The 15,447-nt window shown below is 37.1% G+C and overlaps 1 protein-coding gene across 2 annotated transcripts in view; it reads left to right on the top strand.

Moving 5' to 3' along the window:
• The window catches only part of HS2ST1 (heparan sulfate 2-O-sulfotransferase 1), a gene marked incomplete at its 5' end in the record, with an annotated part of 184,560 nt that overhangs the window by 134,759 nt on the left and 34,354 nt on the right, over positions 1-15,447 (top strand). For both annotated transcript variants that reach the window (XM_082666324.1, XM_082666325.1), the window contains one exon: positions 10,030-10,268. In XM_082666324.1, coding sequence (XP_082522450.1) covers positions 10,030-10,268 — 239 coding nt within the window. The remainder of the gene's footprint in view (positions 1-10,029; positions 10,269-15,447) is intronic.

The raw sequence follows: 15,447 nt of genomic DNA, 5'->3' as shown, positions 1-15,447 counted from the left end.
TGTAATAACTGTACAAAACTGTAATCAAGTTTGAAAAGTATATTAAGTAAAATATAATGCATATTCCTTTAACTTAGTAACCTTAGAAATAAAAAGAAAAGAATTATATTGGTGGTTATTGGATCAATGGGATATTTAACAGCTACTTTAATATTCTTACCTAATAGATCCTCTTAAGAGCATTAACCAATATATTTTTAGTAATAATTCATTAGTGAGATGAAATTTGGAAAGAAAATTTTATTTCTATTTTGTAATACATTTTCATTAATGTTAATAATCAGTGTATAATTCATGCCCAAACATAATGTATATGTAAAACATGTATCTACAAGGGTCTAGAAAAGTCCTTGCACATGGGGTCACAGGTCTTTTACCTCCTTATATAAGGTTATTCCTAAGTATTTTATTCTTTTCAATGTACTTGTAAGTGGGATTGTTTCTTTAAATTTTTCTTTCTGATAGTTCGTTGTTGTATAGAAATGTAACAGATTTCTGTATATTAATTTTGTATTCTGCAACTTTACTGAATTCATTAATGAGCTCAAGTAGTTTTTTGGTAGCATCTTTAGGATTTTCTATGTATAGTATCATGTCATCTGCAATGAGTGACAGTGTTATTTTTTCCTTTCCAATTTAGATTCATTTTATTTCTTTTTCTTGTCTGGTTGCTGTGGCTAGGACTTTTAACACAATGTTGAATAAAAGTGCAGAGAGTGGGCATCCTTGCCTTGTTCCTGTTAGAGGAAATGCTTTCAGCTTTTCACTGTTGCATATGATGTTAGTTTTGGGCTTATCATATATGGCCTTTATTATGTTGAGGTATGTTCCATCTATATCTACTTTCTGGAGAGTTTTTTTAATCATAAATGGATGTTGAATTTTGTCAAAAGCTTTTTCTGCATCTATTGAGATCATCAGATGGTTTTTGTTCTTCAATTTGTTAATGTTGTTTATCACATTAATTGATTTGTGGCTATTGAACCATCCTTGCATCCCTGATATAAATTCCATTTGATCATGATGTATGATCCTTTTAATGTATTTTTGTATTCAGCTTGCCAATATTTTGTTGAGGATTTTTGCATCTATGTTCATCAGTGATATTGGCCTATAATTTTCTTTTTTTGTGGTATATTTGTCTGGTTTTGGTATCAGGGTGATATTGGCCTCATAGAATGAGTTTGGAAGCATTCCTTCCTCTGCAGTTTCTTGGGATAGTTTAAGAAGGATAAATGAGGTGGGTCCAGTGGCTAGAGCGGGCTCGCTGGTGGGTGGGGCTGAGTCTCAGGGGATTCTGGGGCTATTGTCTGCCTACTGGTGGCCAGAGCTGGGTTCCTGTGTCTCTGGCTGCAGGGCTCTGGGAGTTCTGGGTCTAGTGCCTGCACACTGGTGTGTGCAGCTGGGTCCTGGGACCTCTGGTGGGTAGGGCCGTGTCCAGGGGCCGCTGTGGGCTCAGGGGTGTTAAGGTACCCTGTCTGCTGGTGGGTGGGGCTGTGTCCCCACCTAGTTAGTTGCTTGGCCTGAGGAGTCCCAGTACTGGTGGGTGGGGGAGGGGGGAGCTGGGTCCTGACATTAATAAGCTAGAGGGAGGGTTCCAGAATGGCTCTTATTAACACAGTGTCCACATGGTAGAACAAGCTCCCCAAAATGGCTGCCACCAGTGTCTTTGCCCCAGGGTGATCTCCAGTTGCCTCCTGTCTCTCTGGGAGACTCTCCACGATCAGCAGGTGGGTCTGACCCAGGTTCCTTTCAATTTACTGCTTCTGCCCTGGGTCCCGGAGCAGGTGAGATTTTGTATGTGTCCTTTCAGAGTGGAGTCTCTATTTCCCACAGTCCTCTGGGTCTCCGGAAAGTAAGCACCACTGGTCTTAAAAACCAGATGCTCTGGGGGCTCATCTTCCTGGTACAGGAACCCTGGGCTGCAAAGCCCATTGTGGGGCTCAGACCCCTCATTCCTTGGGGATAACCTCTGCAGTTGTAATAATTCTCCCATTTGTGGGTCACCCAACCCAAGGGTATGGGCCTTGACTATACCACGACTCCACCTCTCCTGTCCATCTCATTTAGGTTCCTTCTTTATACCTTTAGTTGTAGAAGATCCGGTCTTTTTCATCAATAGTTGTTCTGTAAATAGTTGTAATTTTGATGGGCTCATGAGGGGAGGTAAGCTCAGGGTCTTTGTACTCTGCCATCTTGGGAATTCCTCTTGCTTTATTTTCATTTTCATTCACTTCAATGTATTTTTTAATTTCCCTTGATACTTCTTTTGTTTTCTGTTTTTCTCTTTTCTTTTTCCTGCATTCCTGTGAATTACTTTTATATTTATTAAAAATTACCTTTTGATTTATCCATAGTGTTTTTGAGTTTAATGTCTTTGTATAGCTTTTTTCATGGTTGCTTTATGTATTACATCATATAAATATCACTTGTCACAGTTTACTGGTGTCATCAGTTTACCAATTCAAGCAAAGTACAGAAACTTTACTTTCATTTACATCCCATTACTATCTGCCACTTACGGTATAATTGTATTAAATATTTACTCTGCATACATTTAAAATCATATCACATCATGTTATAATTTTTGCTTTGTCTGTCAAACATATTTTTGAAAACTTGAAGGGAAGGAAAGTTTATTGTATTTACCCATGTGTTTATTCTTTTTTTTTTTCTGGTGTTTTAAGATTTCTTCTTTTGTCTTTTTTTTTTTTTTTTTTTCTGTCTAGAGAACTTCCTTTAATCAATCTTAGGGTAGATCTAGTGGCAGTAAATTACTATAGCTTTATTTTGTATAAGAATATCTTATTTTCCCCTTCATTCTTGAAGGTGATTTTCTTTGGGTATAGGATTCTTTTATTTCACCACTTGAAAAACGTTGTGCCACTTCGTTCTGGCTCCATGACTTCTGATGAGAAATCTGCTGTTATTCCAGTTTTTTCTATAGTAGGCTTCATTTTCTCTGGCTGATTTCAAGATTTTTTCTTTATTTTTAGTTTTCAGAAGCTTAATTATGATGTATCTTGCCATGGATGTCTTTGGTTTATCTCATTTGGAGTTTGTTCAGAATCTTAAATCTTTATGTCTCTTGTCAAATGTCAAGTTTGCAGCCATGATTTCTTTGAGAACTCTTGCAGCCCTGCTTTCTTTCCCCTTTCCTTCCAGGACTCTGTGACACCAATGTTAGATCCTTTGTTATATCCCACAGTTCCCCAAGGCTCTGTTGCTTTTTTTCCTCCAAGTATATTCTCTCTTTGTTATTCTGATTGGCTAATTTCTTTTATTCCATGTTCCAGTTCACTAAATTTCTCTCCTTCCTTTCCATTCTACTATTGATCCTATTCACTGAGCTTTTCATCTTGATTATTTTGTTTTTGAGTTCTAACATTTCTATTTAGTTCTTCTTTATGTATTCTATTTCATTAATGAGCTTATTTGCTGAGGCTTTCTCTTTTTTCATTTGGTTCAAGCTTATTTGTAATTGTTCATGAAAGCATTTTTATCATGACTGCTTTAAATCTTTGATAATTCTAACATCTCTGTATCCTTGATATTGTCGTTTCTTGATTATCTCTATTCATTGAGTTTGAGATCCTCTTGGATCTTGATATGTTGAGTACAATTTGATTGAAACCTGGATGTTTTTATATTATGTTGTGAGACTCTGGATCTTTTTTTTTTCTTTTAAATTGAATGAAAGATTCTTTAAATTCTGTAGTGCTTTATGGTTTTCAAAAGTTTCACACACACGATTTCATATAATCCCATAAGAACTCTTTTTTCCCCCTTACCCCTATATTGCCCCTCCCCCTTTCCCTCTCTCCACTGGTAACCACTAGTTTGTTCTCTATATCTGTGGAGACTCTGAATTTTATTTAAACCTTCTGTTTTAGTTGACTTTTTCCAGTACTGCTCTGGCAAGGGAAGGGGTGCTGCTTTGTTACTGCCAAGTGGTGATAGAAGTCCAGGTTCCCTTGTTGACCTCCATCAACACCTGGTGAGCTCATTGTTACCGCTAGGCAGGCATGAGAGTGGCCTCCTTATGCTGGGGGATGGTGAAAGTCCTGATTCTCCACTAGGTCTCCTCTGACACCACCAAGTGGGGAGGGGTGGGGGGCCTCTCATCACTGCCATGTGGAGGCAGGCTTTCTGATTCCTTGCTTGGTCTTCCCTGACACTGCAGACGTGCCTTGTTACCCGCTGCCTGGGATGAAAGTCCTGGCTCCCTACTTGGTCTTACCTGGCACCACACCATCAGGGATATTGGGCATCTGATCACACCCTTGTGAGGGTGGAAGTCTAGGCTACCCACTGGGCCTGTGCGATGGGACCACAGTCTTTTTCTGTGGAGTTTGACTAAAGTAGAGTGATTATTATCTGAAGTTTTCTGTCTTACTATGCAGTCTCTTGGTGCTTTGGCAAGAGAGAGCAGGCTTTTGTGGGGTTTCTTTTTGTCTATGCCTGCTTCTCGGTTGCTCGCTTCTACTGCTCCAAGTCTGGGATATATGAGGCTAAAGAAAACTTAGGGAACTCACTACTGTTGTCATTCCTTGGGTCCCAAGGGCCCTAAGTAGTCTGTTTTCTTCTCTCCAGCTTTTAAGTCTTATGTTTGTCTTATATATAATGTCCAGGGTTTTTAGTTGTACTTCATGGGAGGAATAGCAAAACATAGGTTTACACTATCTTCCTTGAAGTGGAAGGTGCTCTCGACTCCTTTTTATAGGATGATCCGCTTAAACATACTTATAAGTTTTAATGATAACACCCTTGCTGACTGCCTGGAAACCCCACAAGAAAGCATCCATATAGAAATTTATTTTGTCAGTCCCCATGGTGATTGACTTCAAGGAGACTGACTCAGGCTAAAAATATTCATAAGAAAGTGATGGGGCTTCCCTGGTGGCGCAGTGGTTGAGAGTCCGCCTGCTGATGCAGGAGACACGGGTTCGTGCCCGGGTCCGGGAGGATCCCACATGCCGCGGAGCGGCTGGGCCCGTGAGCCATAGCCACTGAGGAGCCTGTGCTCCGCAACGGGAGAGGCCACACAGTGAGAGGCCCGTGTACCGCAAAAAAAAAAAAAGAAAAAAGAAAGTGATGTATATAATCAGACAACCAATTTATTTAATTCATAATGATTACAAAGTGCTACTTCCATGAGGATCAGATAGTGTCTGGCTAGACAGTACATTCACAGTAAGTGGTGCTGCAAAAGGAATCACTTAACCTCATAACAGCTTTCTTTTGGTGCAACTTTGTTGCTTCCTACTTCTCATTATAAACACAGTTTATGGGGAATAAATTATACTTCAGAACAGTATTGGGGGATTTACACAACTCAGGATTTACCCCTAGAAAGTGCTAAGGATCCACTTTAATTCAGATATTTGATGGCTCCAAGCTCTTAGAGCCCAAATTATCTAGCTCTGCAATAGGCACACTTGCCAGGGAGTCCTATCAGGTCAAGTTTTGTGCCAAGGCACCCTCCCCATAGACATTTTTTCAGTAGACGCTGCCAGTTTCATCGGTGATTTCTCTTTGCCTGCAATTCTTACTTGTGAGTAACCTCTTTTTTCAATATACATACTAATGCCTCTAGGCAGTTTACTATCAGGGCTTACTGTCCAAGAGCCATTTTTTTTTTAGAAGTAATTAAACTGGGGTCATGGAGCCCCCTGCCGATATTTGGGCTCTAAGAGGAAGCCCTGAAATGCACAAGTCAGCTGTATTGGAGACAGGGTCCATAGTTTTCATAATATTCTCAAAGGGGTCTGTGACCCAAAAAATCATTATGAGCCACAATGAATATTTTTGCTCTGTTCTATTATACGTATGTAGTGTAAATCTGTTACAAACCACCTTTATTATCTACTGAAATCTTAATATTGTTATTGTCAACTTCTATGTTTTCTTTATATAATTATAGATAATAAAAATTTGGTCTTTTTTTCTTAATGTTCTTTGCCTTTTATTTATTATTTATTTAACTATATCTAACTATATATTTTTTGCTTTAACATGCAGAAGTTTCAGTATCTGAAAGCAAGGCAATTTACTGGTCTTTCCGTTTGCGGTTTTTTTTTTTAATCCCTATAATCCTAAAATGTTACCCGCTATACAGATATACTACACAGTTTGAACATTTGTAAAATGTTTATTTTCTGCTGAGACCGTTGCACAATTGAGCTTTGGTGGGGGCGGAAGATTATATTCATGGGTCCTTTAATTTGTACAGAATACAAAACATTTCTCTAAATTATTTAATACATTGAACATTTATTTAAATGTTCAAAGAGAAAAGGTGTTTCCCCAAATACTGACCTTAATGTTAAAAAAAAAAACTAGTCAAAGAATATGTTGCAATTTTTAAAAACATCTTTTCTCCAGTTATTTTTCTTTTTTCTGTAGTCTAATATTTACATCTTGTGACTTTAATCCTTTGTAAGACTTAGGTTGGTGTATTTAATGCAGTGCTTTATACTTAGCTTGATCATTATGTTCTTTCAATAAATAAGCCTTTAATGCCCTGTCAGTGCAGAAATAGGTAATTATTGCTATTATGAATGGCCTTTTAAAAGACTTGTGTTTGTTGGTAATCTGCCATGTGGAAAGGTCACTGAACTGAGATGTATGCCGCCTTCAATAGGAGCCTAGAAGAACTAGAATTGCCATGAAGTTCAGTGTCCATCTTCAGTGTTTGGCATATTAGTGCCAGTTGTGCTTGGCCTGCCTGTAATATCATGACTCAGATTGCACTCCATGTTATTTGCAGGCTGTACATTTTGTGGTAGTTCTGAAATAACTTGCATAGCAGATTCTCTATAATTCATTACTCAAACATGAAAAAAGCATTACTTCAAAATGCATCTTTAGTATTTTAAATATGCTGCCTACATTATCTAAGTGTACTCCAAATGTTCTGTAACTAATAAAGCTTCCCCACTGATTTAAGAGAGTCTCAGAAGTTATACTAACTAGGTGCAGAGCTTCTTTGATTAAAAAAAAAAAAAAAAGGAACTATTGAGTACTTACTAAGTAAAGAAAATGGCCATATTGCAAACATCCTTACTGGTTTTAAGTATTGTCACAGGAGAAAAGAGATAGTAGTTCACCATCAACAGTAGTTACTGTTATTTTTCAACTAAGTGAGATTTGATTTTATAGACTAATATTACTAGCAAAAAGTATCTTAATATTCCACACTATTTTTATCTTTTTATGTAGTTTTAGGCATAACACTACATTAGTAATTATCTTGTTTGCTTAAGCAAAGTAAAAACATTTGAAAAATAGAAAATGCATATAAATGTATTATTTGAATGAGGAAAGTAGTTACCTGAATTTGCATCTTTTCATAATTTAAGAAATGTTTTAAAATTGTGTGAAATATACAGTTCATATGCTTTAATACACATAGTGAACCAAAAACAATGATTAATTTTAAAAACATGCTAGTTTCATGCTCCAGCTAGAGTTTTAGCACCTTAAAAAATAAAAAATCCATAGACTAAATAATAACTTCTTTTAAAAAAATAACAAAATCTGTTTCTTTTCCAAATGCTTGATTTCAGAAAAACTAGTGAAAGTAAATTCAGCATTGTTGGTTGTTGGTGTAGCCATTAAAAGTAAAGGTAATTTCACGTATGTCTGGCCTGCTGTAGGAAACCTCTCACACTTCTGTCAGCCCTTAAATGACAACAGTACTGTTTTATTTCCCTTAGTAGAAAAAGGAGGGTGTGTGGACATAATAATACCATAATAGTTTTGGACTGTGGTGATAGTTTGAGGTCATTTGGAAGATAAAATTCCTTTAAAATTATTGAATATAATACGCTTAGGCTCTCCATAAATACATGTTGAATTTAATGAGACAGCTTCCATATCCTATGGAAATGCTTGAACATCATACATTACCTTGATTATAGATTCATTTGCAAAGTACTGTCAATTTGAAAAATAGTATGCTTTCTAAACATGTGGTATATGTTTCTTAAAAGTCTGTCCAGATTTCTTTTTCTTTCTATTTATTCTTAGTGTTTTTCTATGCATTGTCTTTTTTTTCTTGGCCCTTAAATGTTGGTATTTCCTAAGATTCTGTTCTAAGATTACTGTCTCTTTCCATGCTATGTATTCTACACTATCTAGGTAGTTTCATCCATTCCTATGGTTTTTCCAGATGTTTTTCTTCTGCATGAACCTTTATTCTCAGCACTTGACCTATGAGCCCAATTATCTTTTATCTCCTGTGTGTCCCGGACAGTATGTTCAACATTAAGCTCATCTCTTTTTCTCCACATTCCCAACTAACTCTCCCCCATGAAAATGGATACACTTGTATGCATATATGTGCTTCTCTTCCTGCTTTGGAAAGCACACTGCTAGTAAGCAGCAGGCCTGAAACTTTAATTCAAGTCTTCTGAATGTGAATCCTCAGCTCAGAGCATACTGTATTAACATAGTGGCCATATCTTCTGAACCAAAATTTAATATGCGTAGTCAGACAATATTTGAAGCCTGAACTTGTTATTGTAATTATACCACATTGCTTTTTCATGTCACTTTACTAAATTGTCGCCAGTATGGTAGGTAGATGCTAACACAAATATAATGTAAAATTGCAATTATGTATGAGACGTGCAGTACGAGGTATGTACACATACTTTGTGTGTGTGTGATTTGACCTAGTTAGGGAGATTAGATGATGCTTCCCTTGCAAGTGATGATTAAATTCAATGTGAAGTTTGAGGAGTTCACTAGGTATGGTCGAGGTTGAGGGAGAATGGATGAGAGTTCAAGGCAGGTAAGATAGCTTGCACAGAGATCTGGTGGTGGGAGGGTGCATGCTGTGTGTGAACAGTTGTCTTTGTGCAAAGTAACTTGCAATCTTGTTATATTTTCCCCCTCATTTCTTCCCCTTTTCTTTCTTTATTTGAAGCTGAAGATTTCGAAAGCAAAATGTTACTGCTTTTCAAACTGCTTGGTGGACAGTGATTTGAATTAGAGGAACCATGGAATTTAAGGAATAAACGTAACCAGGACTTATCTGTAATGCAACACCAAAAAGAAAAAGGTTTTATTATGGTGTCGTTTCTACTGTTGTTACCTAAAAATCACACCAGCATTTATAATCACTGCCCTGCTACATTTTGATAAAGGAGGCGATAACTACATCCTAAGCAATAAATTTCAAAATCATTGCCTAAATTATAAGTAATTTATTTTCTAAGTGTATTTTTTTACTGTGAAGTTTAGTATTCTATTCAGTCTGTCTTTATGTGTTTGAAAATTAGTTCAGGCTGTAGAAATTCTATTGGAATGAAAAGTGTCTTTTGAACTACACTGAAGAACTCTCTGGTCTGTGGAGTTCTAAACTTGATGACTGTTTATTCTTTCATTCTTCCTATGCATATGTATTATCCTTAAGAGGTAATTCTGAACTTTTGGCCCTCAAAACATTTTTTCAGCTGCTCTTAACCCGGTTCTTGAATAGGAAAACTATGTTCCAGGACTAGGAAATTATTTTCAGTGTTTACAACTTCCTTATAGTGTCTTTTTTTGTTTGTTTGTTTTTGCGGTACGCAGGCCTCTCACTGCTGTGGCCCCTCCCATTGCGGAGCACAGGCTCCGGACGCACAGGCTCAGCGGCCATGGCCCAAGGGCCCAGCCGCTCCGCGGCACGTGGGATCCTCCCGGACCGGGGCACGAACCCGCGTCCCCTGCATCGGCAGGCGGACTCTCAACCACTGCGCCAACAGGGAAGCCCCCTTATAGTGTCTTTTTTTTTTTTTTTTGCTGTACGCGGGCCTCTCACTGTTGTGGCCTCTCCCGTTGCGGAGCACAGGCTCCGGATATGCAGGCTCAGCGGCCATGGCTCACGGGCCCAGCCGCTCCGCGGCATGTGGGATCTTCCCGGACCGGGGCACGAACCCGCGTCCCCTGCATCGGCAGGCGGACTCTCAACCAGTGCGCCACCAGGGAAGCCCCCTTATAGTGTCTTTTAATACTAAGTTCATAATCTGTTTTTCTTTGCAGAAAGGGCTATTGCAAGACATGAAGTTCGAGAGATTGAGCAGCGACATACGATGGATGGCCCTCGGCAAGACGCAGCTTTAGATGAGGAAGAAGACATGGTGATCATTTATAACAGAGTCCCCAAAACTGCAAGCACCTCTTTTACCAATATTGCCTATGACCTATGTGCAAAGAATAAATACCATGTTCTTCACATCAACACTACCAAAAATAATCCAGTAATGTCACTGCAAGATCAGGTAAATACCACGTAGGGGATGCGTAATGTTTTCTGACACTTCCTAACTCAAATTTTGTATCTCAAAGAGATAAAGCATTTTAAGGGATATATATGATGAGCCCAGTGGATTGTAAGTTTCTTGGGGGAAAGGACCAACCGAACTTGCCTATAATTTTACATTCTTCACATTCTTGAATTTTTGAAGAGAATATTGATGCTCTTCAGTATGGTATCCTTTTAAAAATGTGAAATATTTTTATCAGATGCCCTGCAATAAAAATCATTATATTGTCTCCACTTATGATTGAGAAATCTTTATTTGATGAATACCTATGTTCTATATGATTCAGTTTTGTGACTAGACTCCTGCATTTCATCTTATCTTTACTATAATTTTTGTAAGTATTAGCTATAAACTCCTGACAAACAGGGATTGCGGCTTATAATTTTAACATAATCTTGCCTTTCAGGTTGTTAAGAATCTTTAGATAAACAGGTAGATAGATAATTTTATGAAATGGTTTTAGGAAAAGTGGAGCAAGTTGTCATGAAATGAAATTGACTCCCCTCTTTAGCAATAGTTTCAGATATTTTCTTCACACCTGGAGTTCTGACTATAATTATAAAGTTCTCTCTACAAACACTGAAGGGAATGGGAATTAGGCCCCATGAGACGAAAAGATAATATTTGAAAATACTATGTAGGATCAAATACCTTATTGAGGTAACTTATTAGAAAGGTATTTGTGATAGTCATATAGTTAGAATGTGTTTATCTGTTTGACTGAAGATAGCTGAACCTGTTTTATTGTCACAGAATTGATTGTTATCCCGCTATTTAGCATACCTGTAATCCTCGCACTGAAGCAAGAGAATAACATGGATACACAAGGTTAGGATCACTTTCTTGCTAGAGGGCTATTTGTAAAGGCTAATTGTATATGGCATATCATCTGCCCATGTAATTCTTGGCTCTCTGAATTATCCCTAATTACTCTTTTTTATAAAACCAAAAACCTACATTCATCAGCCAAATCAAATAACTCTTCTGTAAATGAGAAGAAACATGAGCTTATTTAGCTAAGTGGGTCATAAAAACCATTCATTATGTAATATTGTATATCTCAAGGGCAAGTATCTTAAATCATCAGGTTTTATACAGTGTGTAGTAGATTTTAAGTGTATCTGCATGATTGCTTTTCAGAATATATCTTGGTTTAAAAGGAACATTTCTTAGCACTCACATAATAATTTTAGATTTCTTCAGTAGTATTGTTTAGAAAAATAAAGCCAGCTTGTTTGTTCAGATTTTTAGAATTTGTGTCCAAATTTTCTGTCCAGCATTACAAAGTTGTCTGGCAGCTATGAGATTTCTGAAAATGACGTTGACCTTTTTTTTTTTTTTCCTCATGAAATATAAATCTACAGAAGCTCACCACATAAGACATTGATAGGCATCATGTAGTGGTACATCTCCCCGGTTGCATTTGGATGAGACAAAACTTCTGTGTTTCTTTCAGTAGCTTGTCGTGTGTGTGTGTGTGTGTGTGTGTGTGTGTGTAAATATATGCAGCAAAAGAGAAGCGTAAACACTGTCTTAAAGGCAACTGGATTATATAATGAACAACACTTAAAACATGTTTGGGCGGAGTAGAATAGTCTTAATCACTAGCTGGCATACTTCAAAATGTCAGCTGGTAGTTCAACACCTGGTCTCAATTAGGAATAGCTTATATACCAAATGTTCTCTAATATACCATATCTAAATTACTTACTGGTGTCTTGTTCTGTGTAGAAGCAGTTCTTCAAACAAGTCATAGGTATCGCTTCCCTTCCCTTTGCATGACATATTAGATAGTGTTTTAATTTCACTTTCAATCTAGTAAGCTTCATTTAGATGTGAAGTTTTGAGTTATTAGATGCCTTGAAAACAATTTTAAAAAATATCCCCTGAACCCCATCTTGTATAACACACTTGATTTTAATACCATACTTTTATTGTCCTTGTGAACTGTTCTCAACTGCCCTATTATTTATATAGGAATTAATAAATGACCTATTTTGCTCTTCTTTATTCTCTGAGAAATAGTTTCTAATCAGTATCTAACTCAAGTGAGACTTAAAAGATGAGATTTTTATTAAACCTGCTGTTGTCCCAATCTTCCATTTAAAGCCCAGTTTACTCATAAAAATATTTTGGGATGTAATAGGTGATTACACCCTTTATTCCCTCACCTTCCAACCTCAGCAGTCCAGTCTGCTTAATATCTATCTGCCTTTAGCCCCAGCTCTTTCCTAGATGTATTTTGTACTGGGGACTGTGCTAAACTGTTTACTTGCTTAATTATGTCTCAGAAAAATTTTAGAGGCAAAGCCCAAATGTTTCTAGTCTGGTATAAAAGTATTCAATGTGTAACAGTTATGGGTATTCTTAGAAACAGTTCTCAACTCTGCTTGCAAGTTTTCATTTATTTATTGCGTATGTAATGTGTACAGAGATTATTCTACATTCTTTGAGGAATTACCAAAGAAATAAAAAGCAAGGCTGTGTCTTTCAAGGAGCTTATTTATAATTTACTACGGAATGTAAAACATAATCGCAGAAACTATGAGGACTATTCAAAGACAACATCAGTTTATGGTGTTCTCACCAAAATGTTTAACCTGGACCTCATCTTGAGAAAACAGGCAAATCCATATTGTAGAACATTTTCTAGAACAACTGTCCTGAACTCATCTAAAGTGTCAATGTTATGACATCCAAAAAAAAGGGGTGGGGGGAGATGGACTAGAGGAGACTAAAGAGACATGAAAACCAAATGTATTTTGTGACCCATGATTGGATCCTTGATCAAAAACGTCTGCTACTTCGATTCAGAAACAAATAAGTGTGTGTGTGCACAGAGAAAAAGGGGGAAAGAAGAAGATAAACAGAAGTGACAAAACGTTAACAGTTACCCTTGGTGAAGAGTGTACAGATGTTGACTACTATTCTTTCAACTTTTCCGTAGTTTAGGAATTTTTCAAAATTAAGATGTTTGAGGAACAGTTAGAACAAGGAGATTAGAAGATAAACATTTGAGAATATAAGGCATGAGAAGACTAAGTGATAAGAATGAGGTGGACTCAGTCATGAAAGTTATATTTTTGAGATTTGGGCTTTACTCTGTTAATAGACAGGAATTGGCAGGAGACAGGTAATCAGCTCTTCTAGTTGGAAAATGAAGTTTACTCTGCTATCACAAAATATCTCTGTATTACAGAACATGTTGTCTTTAAAGTACTATGCCAAATAGGTGAAGTGGCAGCATCTTTTATGATCTTTCTTAATTCTTTTCTGCTCTCACATATTTAGTTCTGATCATATTTAAGGTCTTTCTAAGAAACTGGAAATATCCAGAATTTGCATTCTCTGTAGAACAGTGTAGTAATTTTTTTTTTCTTTCTAACTTACTGTTAAACCAACTTCTGGTCATTTGCAGTAGCACATATGGTTTGATATTAGTTGCAGATACTGATTTTTCAGAACAACACTTTAGATGAATGCCTCTCAACCTATAATGTGTATACTGAACACCAGTTAAAATACAGATTCCTATTCAGAAGGACTAAGATAAAGCCTGATATTCTGAATTTCTAAAAAGCTTCCTGTTAATGCCAAAACTGATGCTTCTGGTCCTTGAACCAAAGTTTGAGTAGCAAAGATCTAGAATAGGATTCTCAGTGAAGTGATGGGAAGATGCATATTATAATCTTCACAGGATGGTGAGTTACTTATCTTTAGATTCGTATTCCTACCTCCACAAGAAAATCCAAATTCCTTATCTAGGCCAACAGGTCCTTCTTAATCAAGCCCTTGTCCATTGTCCCTCGCTTCAACCTCTCATTTACTAGCCACACTGGCCTTTTGGTTCTCTGAATGCACCAAGCCTTTCCTGCTTCAAGGCCACTATACTTATTTCCTCTTAGAACACACTTCTGGCTTCTCACAATTGGCTTCGTGTTATCCATTTAAGGTTTCAGCTTAATGACCTCTTCATAGCAAAACCTTACTTGGCCATCCTATATATGAAATACCTCTTCCAACTTACTGTGTACCATCATTCTTTCAGTATCTTTCCAATTACTTATTGATTTATTTGTTTACTGTCTTTTTCTCTATTATAATTTAAGCTCCTTAAGGGCAGGAACCTTGCCTTGTTCACCTTGTATCCCTGTGCTTAGAACCGTGCCTGAGACATAGTAGATACATAAATTTTTTGTTGAATGAATGAATGAACAAATGAACCCATTTAGATTCTGAAGGCAGTTCTTAGCTGAGCATGATGCCGTGATGATAACTGCTGGCAGAGGTAGCCCCTGATTGATAGCAGTATGAGCATGACCTCTCCTTACCTCAGGTGATTTGGGACACATACGCCCCCTCCCACAAAAAAAAAAAAAAAAGTGATTGAACAACACAGTTCTGAATTTTAGTGAAGATAGTATATTATGTTCTATTGCTGCTGAACCTTTCTTATATTTTATCCAACCATTCCTCAGGTTTTCTCTTTGCGTAGAAAACTTTCTGTCTAATGTAGTCTCATAAAACTACCCACAGCTGTACAATGAATGTTTACTTTAAGTGTATGCATGAGTAGGAGTTTGGTATGTATAATTACCCAAGTTAATAGCAGTGTTCACTCAATAGGTAGTAATTACAAAGTTGGAATTTGGCCAGGATGTTCGGGATGACATTCCTACTTTTAGATAGTGAAAACAAGTTCTTTTGTGATCACAGATAATCATAATGTTGAGATTAATCTCATTAAGAATATAAGTCTAGATATAGTGTTAGTGCGATGGTGCTTTCTCAGCTTTTCTTATAGCACGGGTTCAGGTCTGGTTCGACTAGCAAATAAATCACAACACCACTCCCTACGTTGTTGCTTGTGTTTTCCCTAAAGGCATCTTGTGATTACTTGCTAACCTGACTCTGCTTGAGTTATAAAATCTGACAAAAATCACAGTTTAGAATCTGCTCCAGGCTAGCCATAAAAACATCTCTTTTCCTGTACTATATCTAACTACTACTTCTGAAACATCTTCTTGATAGCCTTTTGCAATCAGAGTATGGAAATTCTCTTTGGATAAGGTCACTATGGTGACTTTATTTCTTTTCCCCAAGAGTTTTCGGTGTCTTCAGACTCAACCTCATT

The sequence above is a fragment of the Grampus griseus genome, assembly GCF_964374135.1.
Source record: "Grampus griseus genome assembly, chromosome: 1".
Taxonomy (NCBI): Eukaryota; Metazoa; Chordata; class Mammalia; order Artiodactyla; family Delphinidae; genus Grampus; species Grampus griseus.
Note: the sequence above shows the minus strand (reverse complement) of the source record. Positions and strands in the feature narration are given on the sequence as shown.